A 21312-nucleotide genomic window follows, 5' to 3' on the forward strand; every position below is an offset into this window, starting at 1 on the left:
TACAATGTAGTTTTAAACAAATTTCTCTTTACTTCAGTCACAGAAAGATGGCTATTCTCCCTCCTCCGTACTCCCACACACTTCATTGCTGATTGCTTTTAGATAGGATGGCCAGCTGGGAACTGTCTTAGGCAATGCTTAAAGTAATTTAAGCACAGACTTTCATTTTATAATCGGTCTTTTATGTACCCAGGAAACTGTTGCTGCTGTTAGTCTTCAAGCATTTAAATCCTTTGTGTGTGTTTTATTGTTGTTGTTGTTGCTGTTCCAACAAACCAAGTCTGTGTAAATTCTATTAAGTCTGCTGGGGAAAGGAAAGTCGTCACACCTTTCCATTATTCTTCCACTTGACATTTCAGATGCTTTAATTCTGTGTTTTAAAGAAAATTTTTTTCCTCTCATCCATGTTACTCAAAATTAATACATTTTATACATTAATATGTTTACAAGCATAAACCACTGTGGCCAGTGTAAGCCATGCCTCATCTTACAAGGCAATTTATCTGCTGTCTCATGTATACATGTAAACAGAAATACATACATACAGTCTGCCTCCCTGTAGCCTATAGGCTCATGAAAACAGAGTTTACTCAGATTTCTAAATTGTTTAATCAACTGAAAATACAAGACTCCCCACTGAATGTGCCATCAGTCCATTATAAGGTTCATCCCTGGCTGAGTGGACTAAGACAAGATGAAATGAAGTATCTTGCCTAATACACTTGAGACTCAAAGCCACAACCTACAATCATGCAGCCAACACCTTCACCAAATGCTTGAGTAGACAAATAACTATTTTTCTCTTTTTACAGACATTTTATCTTCCGTCTTCTTCATAATTGGGCGCTGTGCATACGCAGGACTAATGAGCACCCTGTTTGTCTACACCTCAGAGTTATTCCCCACTGTTGTCAGGTAAGTTAAAAGTTCTTCAGCTTATGCATCTATTGTGTTTTGACATGCTTCTTACAATGGGAAGCACCAATTCTGTACCAGATGGGAATAGTGAGGCTTCTAAACTGGTAATGAACTCAACTAGAAACAGTGATGATGTTATGATATTGTTGTCTCACAAATATATTGTGTTCACATATCACACCAGATTGTTTGTACTTATTGTACTAACCAGAGTAAATAACAGGCCAGTGGTATTAGTCTCAGTGTAAAAGAAGTGAGCTGTTGGCAGAATCACTATTGCACTAAACAAAACGGCATTCTTTTATTCTTGTTTCATTGTTTCAGTCATTTGACTGCAGTCATGCTGGAGCACCACCTCAAAGGGATTTTTAATGGTAAAAATTGACCCCAAGACTTATTTTTGTAAGCCTAGTACTTATTTTATTGAAGTATTTTTTTTTGCCAAACTGCTGAGTTACAGGGTTAGGGTTAGAGTAAACACACCAACATCAATTGTCAAGCGAAGGTGAGGGGACAAACACAAACACAAATACACACACATATATATATATATATATATATATATATATATATATATAACTGGATAATTCAAGATCCTGGATTTCTAGCTTTGCTTCAAATAAGCTCTGCTTTCGTCAGTTGAATATACCACATTAGCACATAAATACAAATATACATTCGGATATGTAAGTATAACGTGTGTTCTGTATATATTCCCTCTCTCTCTTTCGGAGAGGCACTGAGCAGCTATACGCACACATACACACACGGCAGTAACTTCCACCTACCCAAAGTGCCACACAGTGGGACTGAACCCGAAACCATGTAGCTAGGAAGATATATTTGTATTTATGTGCTAGTGTGGTATATATATATATATATATATATGCAACAGATTTCTTTCAGTTTCTCTCCACCAAATCCACTCACAAGGCTTTGGTCAGTTCATGACTATAATAGAAAACACTTGCTCAAGGTACCACACTCTAGGACTGAACCGGGAACCATGTGGTTAGGAAGCAAACTTCTTACCACACAGCCACACCAAGCAGTATTTCTTCCAGCTTTACATTCTGAGTGTAGATTTCACTGAGATCAACTTTGTCTGTCATCCTTTCAGAGTCAACATTCTACTATAGAAACCAGTTAAGTACTAGGAATGGTGGTGATGCAATTGACTATTCCCTTCCTCACCACCAAAACAAGTTCAGTGCCTATAGTAGAAAGGATTATTAACCTCAGTGTAGGTTGCATATACACAGGACATGACAGACAGGCAGTCATTAGAACTGTGGTTTCCAACCTGGGATCCATGGACCCCTGGTGGCCTAAAATGTCATTTATATAGGAGTGGCTGTGTAGTAAATAGCTTGCTTACCAACCACATGGCTCTGGGTTCAGTACCACTGCGTGGAAACTTGGACAAGTGTCTTCTACTATAGCCTTGGGCCAACCAAAGCCTTGTGAGTGGATTTAATAGACAGAAACTGAAAAAAGCCTGTCGTATATATATATATATATATATATATATATATACATATATATATAAGTTTGTATGCTTGTGTTTGTCCCCTCCACCATCGCTTGACAACTGATGCTTGTATGTCTACGTCCCCATATCTTGGCAGTTTGGCAACTGAGACCGATAGAATAAGTACTAGGCTAACAAAGAATAGATTCTGGGGTTGATTTGTTTGATTAAAGGCAGTGCTCAAGCATGGTCACAGTCAAACAACTGAAGCAAAACAATATGAGAAAAAAAACACACACACACACACACACATACACACACACACACACATATATATATATTATATATATATATATATACATATATATATATATATATATATATATATATATATACATATATATATATATATACATATATATATACATATATATATATATATATATATATATATATATATATATATATTATGTATGTAAGTATGTATATACACACATAAGGATAAGCATATTAGAACATTGCACAAATGCCTTAGTGTATTTATTCTGGTTTTCTGCATCCTGAGTTCAAGCCCCACTATGGTCAGCTTCATCATTCATTCCTTCATTCCAGGATTGATAAATAAAAGTATCTATCTAGAATGGTGGCTTAATGTAGTCATCAGGCTGTCAGACATAATACCTTATGGTAATTGTTCCAGTTCAGGGAGTTCCATGTTCAAATTCTACCAAGATATACACTGATGATAAACTTAATCCATCAACTGTTTTAATACCACCTGATCCTTGGGCGTATTTAATGGAGTTCATTCTGTTGCAAATATTTGAGCCAAGTCTCTGGTATGAGGGGACTTTCTTCTCTCCCACAAGTCTTGGATGCCTTGGAGAGCTCAATTGAATTATTGATAAGTGTACATGAATTAAGACAATGATATATTCAATCAGAGATTATGTCACCAGTTATAAAATAAGAGTATCATTTAAAATTTTTCTTTCTTTACTTGTTTAATCAATGGACTGTGACCATACTGGGGCACTACCTCAAAGGGTTTAGTTGAACAAATCAATCCCAGTACTTATTTTTAAGTTTGGTCGCTTATTCTATCAGTCACCTTTGTCAAACTGCTATGTAACAGGGATGTGAACAAACCAACATCTTTTGTCAAGTGGTGAATAGAAACAAACACAAAGTCACACACACATACACATACATACACACACACACACACATGCACACACGCACGCTCACACACACACACACACACACATATATATATATAATCCTTTCTGCTATAGGCACAAGGCCTGAAATTTGGTGAAAGGGGGCCAGCCAATTAGATCAACCCCAGTACACAACTGGTATTTAATTTATCAACCTCAAAAGAATGAAAGGCAAAGATGACCTCGGCAGAATTTGAAACCAAAACATAGACAGACGAAATACTGCTAAGCATTTCACCCAATGTGCTAACGATACACACACACACACGTATATGACAGGCTTCCACACAGTTTCTGCCTACCAAATTAACTCACAAGACATTGGGTGGCTTAGGACTAGAGTAGAAGACACTTGCCCAAGGTGCCATGCTATGGGACTGAACCTGAAGTCACATGGTTGTAAAGTGAGCTTTTTAACCATGCAGCTATGTTGTAGATTTCAATATATTTAATTAGCATAAAGAGTGAAGAATGTAATATTTGGGGCGCATGTATTTCTGCTAAGAGAGAGGATGATAGAGTAAGTGGTATTATTACTTTGGCTTCGTGTTAGTAAAAGGACATCACTTACTTACTCTATCTGTCTATCACATGCTTTCACTCTTTCTTCCTTACTCTCAAAGGGCCCAGAATCTTTAATTCTTTGCTCTTACTGAAACAATGAAGGGTGAGCAAAACGTGATCCCATTGAGATGGCTGAATCAACCTGAGTGAAGATGTTTGATTGTGGAAAGACCTCTCAAACACCAGACCCCAAAAAGACATCACTGATAATGTCTTCAGATGTATCACAAAGATAAAAAGCCAACAGAGATCATCAGTAATTTCTTTAGATTCTGGTTTTCATCATCATCATCATCATCGTTTGACGTCCGCTTTCCTTGCTAGCATGGGTTGGCCAGTTCGACTGGGGTCTGGGAAGCCAGGAGGCTGCACCAGGCTCAGTCTGATCTGGCAATGTTTCTACAGCTGGATACACTTCCTAACGCTAACCACTCCGTGAGTGTAGTGGGTGCTTTTTACTTGCCACCGGCACAGGTGCCAGACGAGGCTGGCAAACAGCCACGATTGGATGGAGCTTTTTACATGCCACCGGCACGGGGGCCAGGCAAGGCTGGCAATGGCCACGATCGGATGGTGCTTTTTACGTGCCACCAGCACGGAGGCCAGTCGGGGCAGCAGAATAAACATTGAGTGGAAAACATTGAACAATGATAGTTGAGTCACTATGAAAATGCTTATTGCTGACTCAGAATGTGTGTAGAAAGGAAAGTGTGAATTAATACCCGAGCAACACCTCAGTTATATACACCTATGAAAGTGCATGGCTTAATGGTTAGGGTATCTACCTCAGATCATCTGGAACGCTCATTGTCATAACTGACAGAGTGCCAGTTTACATTTGTAAAGACAGGTGGCTTAATGGTTAGGATATTCGGTTCACAATGATAAGGTCATGAGTTCAATTCCCAGTGGTATGTTCTGTCCTTGAGTAAGACACTTTATTTCACATTGCACTAGTCTACTCAGCTGGCAAAAACGAGTTGTACTTGTAGTACAAAGAGTCATCCTTTTCACCTTCTGTGTCACATTGAATTTCCCTGAGAACTACGTTAAGGGCATGTGTGTCTGTGAAGTGCTCAGCCACTTGCATATTAATTTCACAAGTAGGCTGTTCTGTTGAGACCAATTGGAACACTTATTGTCATAACCTGTTATCATAATTTCAGAGTTTTTTTAGGATTTGGTAGATACAAAATTTTGCAGACTTCTCTTGAGTATCTTTGGCATGTAAAAAGCACCATTCAAGCATGACTGATGCCAGTGCTGCCCCACTGGCACCTGTGCCAGTGGCACATAAAAAGCATCATTTGGGTGTGGCTGATGCCAGTGCTGTCTGACTGGCTCCCATGCCAGTTGCACATAAAAGTACCTACTACACTCTTGGAGTGGTTGGCATTAGGAAGGGCATCCAGCTGTAGAAACCTTACCAAATCAGATTGGAGCCTGGTGCAGCCTCACAGCTTGCCAGTTCTCAGTCAAACCATCCAACCCATGCCAGCATGGAAAGCGGACATTAAACAACAATGATGACAACAACAACGAAAGTAGAATAAAGAAATGTATGACACAAATTTCTGTGTTTGTAAAGTAGAGTTTAATCCTTTTAGTAACATTCCATCTGGAACAGTCTTTGGTTCTTGGATACAAATTTTTTTGTAAAGTGTTTATATTTAAACAGAAACCTTCTAAAATAACTTTATCTAAGAACTTTTGTTATGGTATGTTCCACAGATATTTTTATAATGGAAAACTTCATTTTGCTGAATCTTTTTAAATTATTGATTATTTCCAAAATTAATTGAAAAGCCTGGGCAGTATATTTCATTAGAAATATTGCATTGATTAAATCAGTTGAACAGAATTGATAGCATGTATTATCGTAATGTATCTTGGTTTCTGTACACTAATTAAATTCAAAACAGGCAGGAAAAAATATTTCCATCATAAGGACACAGAACATGCTTGTGTTATATGTTTCAGCTACATGTGAATACTCCATGTGTAATTCGACCCTTCCTAGATGTATTTGCCAAAGAAAAGGGACACACAATGGAGTGATGCAGCATATATGGCTAGGTGCATGGAGAGTCATGTAGTTGGGATACAAACGTCTTAATTACATAGCCATGTCAGCATCTAACCATCTACCCTTATATGCACCTAACCATATAATATATTGCACTTGCTGGAGAAAGCAGAGTTTGTTAGTCTTGCACCTCCCCCACCCAGAGTCACCCTACTAAATTATTTCCCCTTTTCTTGTCACCCATGATGTAGCAACATCCTTACACCCCTTCTTCTAGAACAAACCACTTTTTTTTTTAAATCTGAAAAAATAATAAAAGATGTATTTGCCTTGATTAAGAGGAGAAGATTTAGTTAAAAGCAAGGAGTTGTAAATTTTGGTATTGGTTTATGATTTACTGCGAGTGATTCTTTTTTTATATTATTTTTGCAATTTATTTATTCAAAATTAATGTATTTCATTAACAAATTGATATTGCTTGCTCTTTAATCAATTCAAAGCATTGCTGTATGTCCTTTAGACTCTGACCCTTCAATGATCTTTTTTGACAAAATACTCAATAATTCCTCGTGCTTTGGTTATTGCTTGTCCCTTCTATTTATAATCAGATTCTGATTCTGGAAGAATATAATGCTTCTATAAATATTTTTGTGGAGGCACGTGGCTTAGTGGTTAGGATGTCAACATCACGATCATAAGGTTGTGGTTTCGATTTCTGGTCTGGGTGACGCGTTGTGTTCTTGAGCAAAACACTTCATTTCACGTTGCTCCAGTCCACTCAGCTGGCAAAAATGAGTAATGCTTCGATGGACTGGCGTCCCGTCCAGCTGGGGAACACATACACCATTGAAACCAGGAAAACGGGCCCATGAGCCTGGCTAGGCTTTAAAAGGGTGCATTTATTATTAATAAATATTTTTATTACTACAAAATAAGTCAGTCAGCTGACAAAATTCTTAGCATGTTGGACAAAATGCTTAGTAGCGTTTCTTCTTGCTCTTTATGCTCTGAGTTCAAATTCCACGAAGGTTGCCCTTCATCCTTTCATACTTTCAAAGTCATTAAGGAGGCAAGCTGGCAGAAACCTTAGCATACCGGGTGAATTGCTTATTGGTATTTCATCTGTCTTTACATTCTGAGTTCAAATTCTGTTGAGGTCAACTTTGCCTTTCATCCTTTCGGGGTTGATAACTTAATTACCAGTTGTTTACTAGCATTGCGCTAATTGACTGCCCCCACCTCCCAAGATTTGGGGCCTTGTGCCTAGAATAGAAAAGAATACTTTCAGTGTCATTAAAATAAGCACTGGCTAAACCCTGGGGTTCAATGAAATCAACTTACCCCATCTCCTAAAATTGCTGGTGATGTGCCAAAATTTGAAACCATTACTATAAAGATAGTGTTTTAAGGTTAAAATTCTGATTTGTTATTCTGTACTTCCATATTCAGTATGTGAGGTAATCAATTTTGCATATATATAAATACTACAAAGAGTCAACAAAGGAGTTTAAATTGGTTCATTTGCTTATTTTCCCTTGCTAGCATTGGTTAGACAAATACTGAGGTGTTGTTTTACAGTTAGATGCCCTTCCTGTCACTAACCCTTACCTATTTCCAAGTAAGGGAGTTTCTTTTCTACACATCTTCAAAAGCCCAAAGTTTCCAGATGATTGGTTTACCAGGAAATGTTTAGCTCATCACTGAATGTAAACATTCATTTTCATACATATATTCACAGACAAACAGGTACATGCACACACATGCACAGCTGCATAAGCACACACATGCACAGCTGCATAAGCACACACATATGGTGGCCTTTGTACAATTTCCATATGCCATAAAGCATTGGTGGTCTGAGGCTATAGCAGCAGACATTTCCCCAAGGTGTCACACAGTGAGACTGAAACCATAATTGTATGGCTACGAAGTGAACTTTTTAGTTATGTAGCCATTCCTGCACCTATTGTCAATACTGAACACTGACTCTTGGGCATTAAGCAGATTAGAGATAATTCTCTTACAAAATCAGACACCAGTATATTTCTGATAATATTCTTGGATAATCTGATACTTTCACTTGTCAGCCTACTTAACTAAGATATCTAAAATTTAGTGTATGACCCAAATAGACAATAAAACAATTGAAGTGGATCTCAACAACAAATTTCCAACATGATAGTCATATCATGTACTATATCCACCGATCTGTTTTGCTTCTGTATTATTCTAGTTCATGTAAAATAAGTATTTGTAACATAATAAGTGAAGTATGTATGTGTGTGAGTGTATGTCTGTGTCTCTGTATGTATGCATATGTCTCTGTATGTCTGTGAATATATATATATATATAAACAATTGCAGCATGGAAGGTGTTTATAAGCCATTTAAAAACACACAAAACCATTAGATTTACTTCAACATTTTTAAATGGCTTATAAACACCTTCCACGCTGCAACTGTTTTTGTTTCAGAGCACAATTTCAGATAAGTTCACTTGCTATGCAAGTACATCTCTGTAATATATATACAGGGGTTGGAAAAAATAATGGAAACACTTTAAAATTTCAACCAAATTTATTTTAATATGGGGTAGGACTGCCTTTGGCAGTAATTACAGCTTGAATTCCATAAAGTATGGACTCGTACAGAGTTTGAATTGTTTCCAAAGGAATTTTTGTCCATTTTTCAGCTAAAACAGTCTCCAGTTCTTGTAGTGATGATGGTGGAGGATATTGACTCCATACTTGTTTTTCTAAAATGCTCCATAATTGTTCAATAATATTGAGATCTGGGAACTGTGGTGGCCAGATAAGATGTCCAACTTCACTAGAATGTTGCTTGTGCCATTCAGTAACAACCTTAGCTGTGTGAATTGGTGCATTATTATCCTGAAAGATTGTGTTTCCCTCCAGTAACAGTTCCACAACCATAGGATGAATTTGATCAGATAAAATGCTTAAATAGTCTTGACTATTAATTCTGCCATGAAGGAAACCATTGGGCCAGTGGATTTCCAAGATATAGTGACCCAGATCATCACAGATCCTCCTCCATGTTTAATAGTTGAAAGAAGGCAGTCTGGGTCATATGCATCTTCTGGCTGTTTCCACATGTATACTCAGCCGGTGGTCAGAAATAAGGTAAAAGATGACTTGTCCGAGAAAATAACATTCTTCCACTACTCTAGGGACCAATTCTGTAGGTTCTTACTACACTCTAAATGCTTTGCAACATTTGATATTGAAAGTAGCGGAATTCTGATTGCAGCCTTCCCGTGAAATCTGGCTTTATGCAGCTGCCGGTAAACAGTTTTTTTGGAAACTGGGTTCTCAAGGTGGTCATTAAGCTTTGCAGTAATTTTGGGAGCTGTACTTTTGTGATCCTTTCTAACAATTCGCATAAGATTCTGACAGTCTCTATCTGAAAGTTTTGGTTTTCTTTTGGAGTTTTGTTTTGATGAGGAGGTTTTCTCTCTTTCTCAAAGGCTGTCATTACTTTCGAGACAGTACTTCTTGATACACCAAACATTTCGACTGTTTTTGTTATGCTAGCGCCTGCCATACGAGCACCAACAATTTGACCTCTTTGAAAGTCCAATAGATCTGTCATTTTAATGAATTTTATTTACCTTTTTCTGATGATATCTGAAAAGAAACAGCAATTTTAACAAAACATATTAAACAACACTAATAAGTCAAAAAACATAAAAAGAAACAAGCCTTTGACAGTTTCAAAATTATGATGCTATGATGCTAGGTGTTTCCATTATCATGTCCAACCCCTGTATATATATATATATAGATGAGTGTATTTTTACCTTGTTAACAATTAACACGCAAAAATAAATAAATAGTTACCAGGGCAGCAAAAATCTCACAAGTAAAGATGTTGTAACTCCTTGTTTATAAAGGTAGAAACTTTGTGTTTACGTTGAATATTTTGAATAATATGAATAAAAAATGGAGTTAACGCAGGTGTAAACAAATATTTTTACTTTCGACACATGTGTCGAAAGTAAAAATACTTGTTTACACCTGCGTTAACTCCATTTTTTATTCATATATATATATATATATAAAATAAATTACTTTGCCACATACTGAACTTTCTAGAAATAGCAGCCAAAACGTTTTTAGCCATTTCCACTACTTTAAGTAAACTTTTTAAGTTTTCTTAAAGTAGTGGAAATGGCTAAAAACATTTTGGCTGCTATTTCTAGAAAGTTCAGTATGTGGCAAAGTAATTTATTTTATTAAGCCCTAATTATATAATGTAATATTTTGAATTCGCCTTAAATGGTCTTTTTACATACTGAACACTACTTGGTGAAATAATTAATAACTAATTAATTTTACCCTCAATTGTTGATATATATATATATATATGGAGCCTGGTGCAACCAGCTGGTTCACCAGCCCTCAGTCAAATTGTCCAACCCATGCTAGCATGGAAAGCGGACGTTAAATGATGATGATGATGATGATGATATATATATATATATAGATAGATAGATAGATAGATAGATAGATAGATACAAATATATATATATTCATATATAATGACATAAATAGGCTGAAGTTCACTATAGCTGTTTCAAACATGTTTTTATTGATGAACAAATCACTTAAACCATGTAAAACAAACGTTTCTTTAGATAGATTAAAATAAACCGAAATTTAAATAATTTGGTATCCTTATTAAAATACCTTGATTCTATTGGATACTGCAAATGATTGTGTGTATATGTGTGTGTATGTGTCTGAGGATAACTAACCCCAATCCTCCAGCTGTCACAAAGGTTCTGGAAAGATTTATGATTGTGCCCCTTCCTACTCTGACTAGTAAGTAAATGAATCTTCATTGCTTTCAATGAGGAGGATTCCGTTCATTTGTCTACTGAATTACTTGTTCATTGAATCAGCATGCAAGTGACTGAGCTTTCCACAGTCACTTGTATCTTTCGCATAATTCTCAGGCAGAATCAGTATGATACAGTGTATGACAACTATGTACCTTTGAATTACAAGTACAGTTCATCTAACAGGTTTCTACACAGTTTCCATCAACTCAGTCTCACCCACAAACTTAGGTTTACCCACAGCAATGGAGAAAGTCACTTGCCCAATATGCTATGCAGTGGGCTTAAGAAGCAAACTTCTTAACTATGCAACGTCTACTTTTAAAAGTAATATTTTAGGAATTGCTTTATTACCTTTATTTAATCTGTCTAACATCTTCCTACTAAATATGCTTCTGTAGCCAGCATCAGACCACAATTTTACATATCAAATTCTCATTTTTCTTTGATACCAACTTAACCCAGACAAATGTGATGGCCATTTGCTTCATACTGTAGACTGCTCATCACTCACTATAAATACTAAGCAGATTCTCTTTATTTCCTCTACCTAACTGTCCCTCCACTCTCTCTCTCTCTCTCTCTCTCTCGTTCACACTCATACATACACACGGACATATATACACTCCTTCTGAAAATAGTCACAAGCATGGCTGAAAGTTTGGTTTCCTTCAAACCAGTATAATGTTAAGTTATTTGTATCTATAAAAAAGACAACCTGACAGTTATGAGTTTGATCAGGCATGCACAACATAGATGATTACTTCTCTCTCTCTCTCTCTCTCTCACACCATTTATATATATATGTGTATATATATGTGTGTGTGTGTGTATATATATATATAAATATACACACACACATAGACACACACATATGTATATATATATATATAAATACATATATATGTGTGTGTATATATAGATACATATGTACACACACACACACACACATATATGTATATATACACCCACACATACATGTGTGTGTGTGTATGCCTCCACATGAAATGTGCAAGTGTGCGAGCACACTTGCACATGTATATTTCCTCAAATAGCTATTCATTCAGTCATGTTTTACTGATAATGTGTCTGGAAGAATATAGCATCAATTTGTGTATAATAAATATAAATATATATATATATATATATATATATATATATATATATATTATATATATACATATATATATATATATATATATATTCCGTAGCAGGCTGTTGGATTTTAGTGGGTGTAAGAGAGTTAAAAAATTTGCACATTTTACTGTGGGATATTTTTTATGTACAATATATACAAAATAGATATATATGTTCAAGTGTGTGTGTGTGAGTGTGTGTGTGTGTGAGTGTGTGTGTGTTGTGTGTGTGTGTGTGGTGTGTGTGTGCATGTGCATGTACTCAATTTATCAGATATGAATGAAAAGACACATCTCTTTCTCTTCCTCTTTCTCAATATATATCTAATTATATGTATATAATATAATATAATATATGCACATACGTATATATGTATGTATGTGTGTGTGTGTATATATATATATATATATATGTATGTATGTATGTATGTCTGTGTGTATGTATATATATATATATATATATATATATATATATATATATATATATATATATTATTCGCTGCTGTGTTTTTTAAATTTTTTTATAATCAATAAATTGTATATAGAAATGTGAATTCTACGTTAAGAAGATATGTTTTGCATTTATTTCACTTCAGCAAGATCTCAACTCACAATGTAAAGCTTATAGCTAAATCCCATTAAGCTTTTAGGATGATATTAATTTATTTCTGCTGCTACACTACTCTTTCATAATAATAATAATGATTTCAAATTTTGGCACAAGGCCAGCAATTTCGGGGAAGGGGGATAGTCAATTACATCTACACCAGTGCCCAACTGTTACTTATTTTATCAACCCTGAGAGGATGAAAGACAAAGTCAACTTTGGTGGAATTTGAACTCATAATTTTAAGACGACAAAATACCTATTTCTTTACTACCCACAAAGGGCTAAACAAAGAGAGGACAAACAAGGACAGACAAACGGATTAAGTCGATTATATCGACTCCAGTGCGTAACTGGTACTTATTTAATTGACTCCGAAAGGATGAAAGGCAAAGTCAACCTCGGCAGAATTTGAACTCAGAACGTAACAGTAGACGAAATACCGCTAAGCATTTCACCTGGCGTGCTAATGTATCTGCCAGCTTGCATCCTTTTTTGTAGTAGTAGTAATTATTTCAAATTTTGGCACAAGGCCAGCAATTTCAGTGGAGTTGGGGAATAGTTGTTTACATCAACCCTAGTGTTCAGTTGGTGCTTATTTTTTTAACCCCAAAATGATGAAATAAAATTCAACCTTGGCAGAATTTGAGCACAGAGAATGAAGGGCTAGAAAATATACTAAGTATTTTGTCCAGTATGCTAACAACTCTGCCAGCTCGCTGCCTTAAAATAGTGATTTCAAATTTTGGGTCAAGAGCTGCAATTTTAAGGGAGGGTAAGTCGATGCAAATGATTTTGTCAGCTCACCGCCTTTTCGTAATAATGATGATGTTGATTAGTGATAGGAAGAACATCTACCATAAAGAATAAACCCTGCCAGAGAAAATAAAACAGTATAAAATACCGGTTTCAAATTTTGGCACAAGACCAGTAAGTTCAGAAGAAGGGGACAAGTCAATTACATCAACCACAGTGCTCAACTGGTATTTATTTTATCCAAGAGGATGAAAGACAAAGTCAACCTCAGCAGAATTTGATCTCAGAACATAAAACTGGAAGAAAAGCCACTAAACATTTTGTGTGGCGTACTAACAATTCTGCCAGCTTACCACTTTAAAACAGCATAAAATATTAATGGTGATGAATGCCGATAATTGCAGAAGGTTAAAAATGTTTGAGGAAAACATATTATTGTCTGAGCCAGCCTCATTATGTAGCTGGTTCTTATTCAAAATGATGAGAGACCCTCTACTTGGTTATTCAACAACCTTAAAATCATATCTTATCAACTTATTTACTTATGACCAGTAAACAAGTGTCACCTTAGTCTGCTGGCTGTGGACAACTGACACTCTCCATCACACCCAGCAAAATACATAACAAATACAAGAACAACTTCATCACAAAGAACAGTAGATTACCCAGATTCTACCACCTCATTAAAACAAACAAGGATAGTGACATGATCCATATTAGACCCATTGTCTCCAGCATGGAAGTACATCTATATAAAATATCCCGGCTCCTCTCCCACATCCTGAAACCCATACTCTCCACCTTTCTTGAACATGTCAAGAACTCCGACAAAGTCATCAGAAGACTGTACCAACTGCCCCCAGACCAACTCAGGCAAAACAGATATGCTTTTAGTCTTGATGTTGTTTCTATGTACACAACGGTACCAGCACACTTGGCAGTCAACCTATTGACTGACTGCATAGTAGGGTATGACATCCACTGCTTCAGACTCACTACAGCTGATATACATCAACTATTGTCCATCATCGTGGACAACACCTACTTCTCTTTCCATGATCACACCTACAAGCAGACAACAGGTCTCCCCATGGGATCCAGTCTCTCGAGCCTACTGGCCATCACCTATATGAACCATCTGGAACATTGAGCACTCAACATCTGCTGCTCATGTGCCTTCTTCACCAGGTACGTAGATGACATCCTCATACTCACATACGCCCGTGAAGAGGCTGACAGAATATTCACAATAAGGCGGTAAGCTGGCAGAATCGTTAGCATGTTGGGCAACATGCTTAGTGGTATTTCGTCTGCCATTACGTTCTGAGTTCAAATTCCGCTGAGGTCGACTTTGCCTTTCATCCTTTTGGGGTTGATAAATTAAGTACCAGTTATGCACTGGGGTCGATATAATCGACTTAATCTGTCTGTCTGTCCTTGTTTGTCCTCTCTGTGTTTAGCCCTTTGTGGGTAGTAAAGAAATGGAAATAGGTATTTCGTCTGACGTTACGTTCTGAGTTCAAATTCCGCTGAGGTCAACTTTGCCTTTCATCCTTTCAGGGTTGATAAATTGAGTACCAGTTATACACTGGGGTCGATATAATCGACTTAATTCGTCTGTCTGTCCTTGTTTGTCTCCTCTGTGTTTAGCCCCTTGTGGGCAGTAAAGAAATAAGAATATTCACGATGTTCAACAACATTGACATGAATATATGATTCACTATAGAACATCCCAACAACACTAGATCCCTATCACTGCTTGACTTCAACTGAAAATAACGAAAGAAGGAGAGATCCACACTAAGTTCTACAGGAAAGCAACCAGTAGAGATATATTTGCTCACTACAATTCAGCCCTTCCACTCGGTGCCAAAATAGGATTAGCCAGACATGAACTTACATGCATCCATAGTAAGTACAGTTGGACAGAGGACAATGTGATCCACACTACATGCTTACTAGAGGTATTGTAAACCAACAAGTACCCTATATCCATTGTGAATCAGCTTAAGTACCCAAGACAACAAACACGCCAAACGCAGAAAACCCAACAACACATGCTTCTTTAAAATACCCCATTTTAATGAGAAGATAACTACAGCCATCTGAAGAGCCATAAGAAGAGAAGGATTAGACATACAACTTGCCCACCCCAGCCCCTCTCTGAGAAGACACCTAGCAAAGAAATGAGCAAGGGACAGCAATCAATGCACACTAGTTAACTGCCCCATCTGTGTTATAGATTTATGCCAACGGGTAAATGTAACTCCATTACTTCCTAGCAATATCTGAAGAAGGAATTTTTGTATTCTGAAATTTTATATTAGACTGTGTATAATTAAATTATTTATAACAGTTATTATAGTCCACTCTGCATTGTTGTACCATTCAAGACATGTTACATTTCAATAATAATAATTGCTTCTAACAAAGGTACAACGTCTGAAATCAGGAGAATAGGATAGTTGGTTGCATCAACCCCAATACTTGACAGGTGTATTTATTTTATTGAACCCAGGGAGAGAGAAGGCAAAGTTGACCTTTGCAATATGTGAACCCAGAGCACAAAGATCTGGAATAAATGTGTACATAATTTATTCCAATTATTTATAAATAAGATTTGGATTCAGAGAATTGTGTGGCTATCACAGAAAGCTCCTCTAACGAACTTGGCTAACAGACTACATAGTAATCCAACATAGAGAAGTGTAATGCAGAGTGTTCGTGCTACAAAAATCCAGAATATCTGATCTTTTATGAGGAGTATATAAAGGATAAAAAGTCAAGAGGTATGGGAGGTGAATATACATTTATTTAACCACTTGACAGCCTTTGGATTTTGACTTTTTTCACAGTCTTCTTCATGTTATAAGGATTTCAGTGTAGAATAAAATTATATTTACATGTTTGCATTAATATTCATGCTATGCATTATACAATACTATTGTATATTCACAAATCAATGCAAGTAAAGAAAGCTAGCTCATCAGATCACCAGAACATCCTGGTTACACCAATGATTCAATTCATAAGTATACATACAAAATCTCTTTATGTATACAATATGTGGAAGACCAAAACTAGATAAAATTAGCTTGGTTTCGTCAGTAAAAATAAAAATATGTTGGTTCATATTGATTAAGATGTTAGGTAAAAATTCAGGGAATTGACCACCCTTAATGTTAACACAAAAAAAAAAGCTAGCTCATCAGAACATCATGGATACACCAATGATTCACCTTGCAGAGTTAACTTTCTTTATTTGTTTTGATTTGTGAATATATAATTGCATTATATAAAGTAGAGCATACATATTAGTGCAAACATGTATACATAATTTCTTTCACTCTGAAATTCTTACTATATGAGGGAGGTTGTGAAACAACTGTAATCTATGGAGTTCAAGTGAATATATTCACTTCTCATACCTCCTGATTTTTTATGTTTCACATATATATATGTGTGTGTATGTAGGTATGTATGAATTGAGAAAATTTTTTCACATATATATAAATTTAACATAAATATATCAATTTAATACACAACCACAGGAGCTACTAATAGTTTCATGCTTTTATGATACTTTAACAAGGTGTATTTTTAAATATGCCATGTATTTCCAAGCAATCTCTCAGGCTCTCTTTTTGCATTATATATATTTAAAAAAAAAAAAAAAAATGATCCTCTCGGTTCTGTATTAAATTGATATTTATCTCTCACTGGATTGAGTACTTTTTTCATTGCTTCTACCTATATTGGATATTCCCAGACCCCAGTTGAACTGTCCAACCCATGCAAGCATGGAAAACGGGCATTAAACGATGATGATGATGATATATATATATATATATATATAGTTTGCATATATATATATAGTTTACATACATACATACACACACACTTACCCACATATATATTTAGAGAGAGAGAGAGACAAACAGAAAGATGTATGTATGTGTTTACACATTTACATATAGAGAGGGTGTATATTTACAAATGTAAGATAAACAAGATTACCTATTCAGACCTCAACTTTGTATGCATTGAACATTATGCTCAACTGTATTAATTATTAGATTGCAAAATAAGAAAAGAAAAAATGCAAGTTGCAATCACTATCAACCTCCCTCTCACACATTTTCCAATTCGCAGTTGATTACACAAGAGGCCACAAAGTCAGCTGCATGAAAATATTTACAATACATGTGACAAATCAATCAGACCTGGTATGCTTCTAATACTGGTATATTGGAGTGAAATCATTACTTTTATCTGTTTATGCCACAAAATTAGCAATCATCATCATCATGCTGGCATGGATTAGACAGTCTGACTGGAACTGATAAACCAGATGGCTGCACCCGGTTCCTGTCTGGTTCACCTTCTATGTTCCTGCCTCAAGGCTTTCACTCTACACATGCCAGCTCAACTTGATTTGTCTCTATTAGTCGAAAGACACCTGTTGTTATTTTCTTGTTGCTTGTATTTGTAATTGTGTAACATTTTCTCTGTTTTTTATATTTTCCCTGTTTATTTTTGTCTTTGTTGTTGTACACATTCGCTTGCTATCTCCCAAAATCTTTAATGCTCTTAGCTTAGATTTTTGGGGCCAGCCAGATTTGAACAGTCTCAAGTGTAACTGACCTAAACTGTAAGGATAATCTGGAAACTTGACTGAGGAGAGAAGGCCACTAATGACCCATCCTTGTTTTTTCCTGTCCATCTTTGTATCATCTATCTGTCCAGATGTTTTATTATCATCTGTTGCATTCTTGTTCCATTTTTTGGATGGATACATGCATACATAAAATATGCAGCTATATGCATGAGAATACATACATAAAATATACAAATCTGCACCTACATACATACAGTCAGACTGTCTAATCCATGCCAGCATGATGATGATGATTGCTAAACAGATAAAAGTAACGACTTCACTCCAATATACCAATATTGATTTGTCACATGTATTGTAAATATTTCATGCAACTGTATGCATGCATACAAACAAACAAACAAACAAAAATACTCTTGATGTTGAAATTCCAATAAAGGAGTCTTGGATCTAGGTTAGAAACCGGCTCTTTCTCTATTGGCAAGAAATCTTGAAATAAAACTGAACAATTACATACATAGATACATATACACACACACATATATACATACACAAATATGTATGTATGTATATATATATATATATATATATATATATATATATATATATATATATATATATGCATGTATACATACATACATATATATACACACATATATATATACATACATATATATACACACACACACACACATATATATGTATATATATATATATATATATATATATATATATACATGTGTGTGTGTATGGTTCAAATGTAGAGAAAATAAAAGACAGAGACAGTGAGAGAACAACAAGCAGGTGTATTAGTTTGACTCTCAGGAATAATGAAAAAGTTTTGGATCTTTCGAGCCAATGCTCTTCAGAAGAAAGGGGTGAGAGAGAAAATATGTATGTACGTATATATGCATGCATATCTTTATACATATGTACACAATTGCAGCAGTATGGTTAAGGTGCTTGCTTCATGTCCACATGGTTTTGGGTTTGGTCCCATTGCACAGTACCTTAGGTAAATTTCTTCTACTATACCTTGTGAGTGAATCTGGTAGGTGTGTGTGTGTATGCCTGAGTATAAGCAAGTGTTGATATTGCATTCCTGCTACCACTCATGTTAAATGGTGATAATGTTGACATTTATTATTGATATTATGACTAATCAATCTGTGCTTTCAAAGACCACTAAAATAAATAAAAAAGAATCTCTTAATTGCAAAGGTTAGTGACAGGAAGAGCATCCATCTGTAAAATCCTGCCTCACATAATTCGTGTCTAACCCATTCTTATTTCTTTATTGCCCACAAGGGGCTAAACATAAAGGGGACAAACAAGAACCGACAAGGGAATCAAGTCGATTACATCAACCCCAGTGCATAACTGGTACTTAATTTATCGACCCCAAAAGGATGAAAGGCAAAGTCAGCCTCGGTGGAATTTGAACTCAGAACATAATGGCAGACGAAATACCCATTTCTTTACTGCCCACAAGGGGTTATACACAGAGGGGACAATTAAAGACAGACAAAAGGATTAAGTCAATTACATCGACCCCAGTACTCAACTGGTACTTAATTTATCGACCCCGAAAGGATGATAGGCAAGGTTGACCTCAGCGGAATTTGAACTCAGAACATAACGGCAGATAAAATACTACTAAGCATTTCGCCCGGCATTCTAACGTTTTTGCCAGCTCTCCACCTTCATGCCTAACCCATTCTAACATGGAAAAACTGACATTAAATGGGCAAACAAGTGAACTAAGAAATACATTCACAATTCTATATTTCTGAAATGAGGAATTTATGTTATGCACACTGTTTATCTTAACTGAACTTACGTCCTATCTTGATTGTTGCTTTCACTATGATTTAGCTGTTGTATGCTATAGCCTTCATCAGATGTCTTGTGTTTAATTCTGTTGTTGTGTCAGAATTTCGAATTTAACCATCTATTTGATCCATGGTTGTACACTGTTCTCTTTCCAGTCTGATTTTTTGGGACATTTTTTGCTTCAGCTGTTTTTTTTTTTTTTGTGAATTACCTTATTGCCTTGCCTGAGATTGAACTCAAAACCTCTAGGTAACTGCAGTGCATAAACCAGCATTACAAAACACAGTGAGCAGAATGAGAATAGTGTACTTGACTTGGACTAAATAAATGGTTAGATTAGGTTTGAAATTTCAATGCAACAACTGAGTTCAACGCAAGATACATGAAAAGGGCTGGAGCATACAACAGCTGAAACATAGTGAAAGCAATAATCAAGATGAGGACACCAGTCTGACGAATATAAACAGTATACATAAGATACACACACACACACACGACACACACACGACACACATTCACAGATTTTGAATTTAACAGTTTAGCATTCAGATTTCTCTGCTAAATCTAATGTTTATTTATTCACATTGTTTTGAATTAATCATGTATTAATGCATAACTTCAAGGCTTTGATGACATGATTATTCATTTTTAGAATTACATTGTAGTGTAGGTGTGAGAGGGCCTAATCTAGCCGATTTGAACATAGAACATATAGAATATTTGGGCTGCATATGGCCAAATATGGAATCAACACACAAAACACAGAAGCAAAAATTTAATTTTCATTATAATTTAATAATTTTATATCATGCACAAATTACAGTGTGTCTATAAATTACATTTACAATTTGAAAAATTCAGAAAAGAAAAAAGGATAACTCAACTGGGTGTATGAAACCAATGAAACTTATGTTGAAGTGTTCTGATGTTTCTAACAACACTTTATCATCTGTTTGCCTATGTTTTCCAATAAACTCTGTTGAGTTAGTATTTTTTTTACTTCTCTGAACTTTTCAAATTGTAAAGATAATCTATAGACATCTTATGTATTGTATTAAAACTTTATATTAATATTACTCCAATAAAAAAAATAGCCCAAATGTTATTTTTCATTTAACAGGCTATCAGCAATGTAGCTACACTCTCCTTACTTTCACCTTTTCTTGTTTAAGCAAGAGTCCACTCTGTTGTGGTTGTGTTGTGTTGTGTTGTGTGTGTGATGAGCAACCAGCTGACATGATCATATTGGGATTGGGTAAATTGATTTGTTGTAATTGTTCTGGCTCTCTGCAGACTGAGTTC

At 35.7% G+C, this 21312-nt stretch overlaps 1 protein-coding gene across 1 annotated transcript in view; it reads left to right on the forward strand.

The window, feature by feature from the left end:
• Positions 1–21312, forward strand: part of LOC115213157 (organic cation transporter protein) — a 508715-nt gene that overhangs the window by 455204 nt on the left and 32199 nt on the right. The window contains exon 9 of the mRNA XM_029782092.2: positions 813–915. Coding sequence (XP_029637952.1) covers positions 813–915 — 103 coding nt within the window. The remainder of the gene's footprint in view (positions 1–812; positions 916–21312) is intronic.

The sequence above is a fragment of the Octopus sinensis genome, linkage group LG6 (assembly GCF_006345805.1).
Source record: "Octopus sinensis linkage group LG6, ASM634580v1, whole genome shotgun sequence".
NCBI lineage: Eukaryota > Metazoa > Mollusca > Cephalopoda > Octopoda > Octopodidae > Octopus > Octopus sinensis.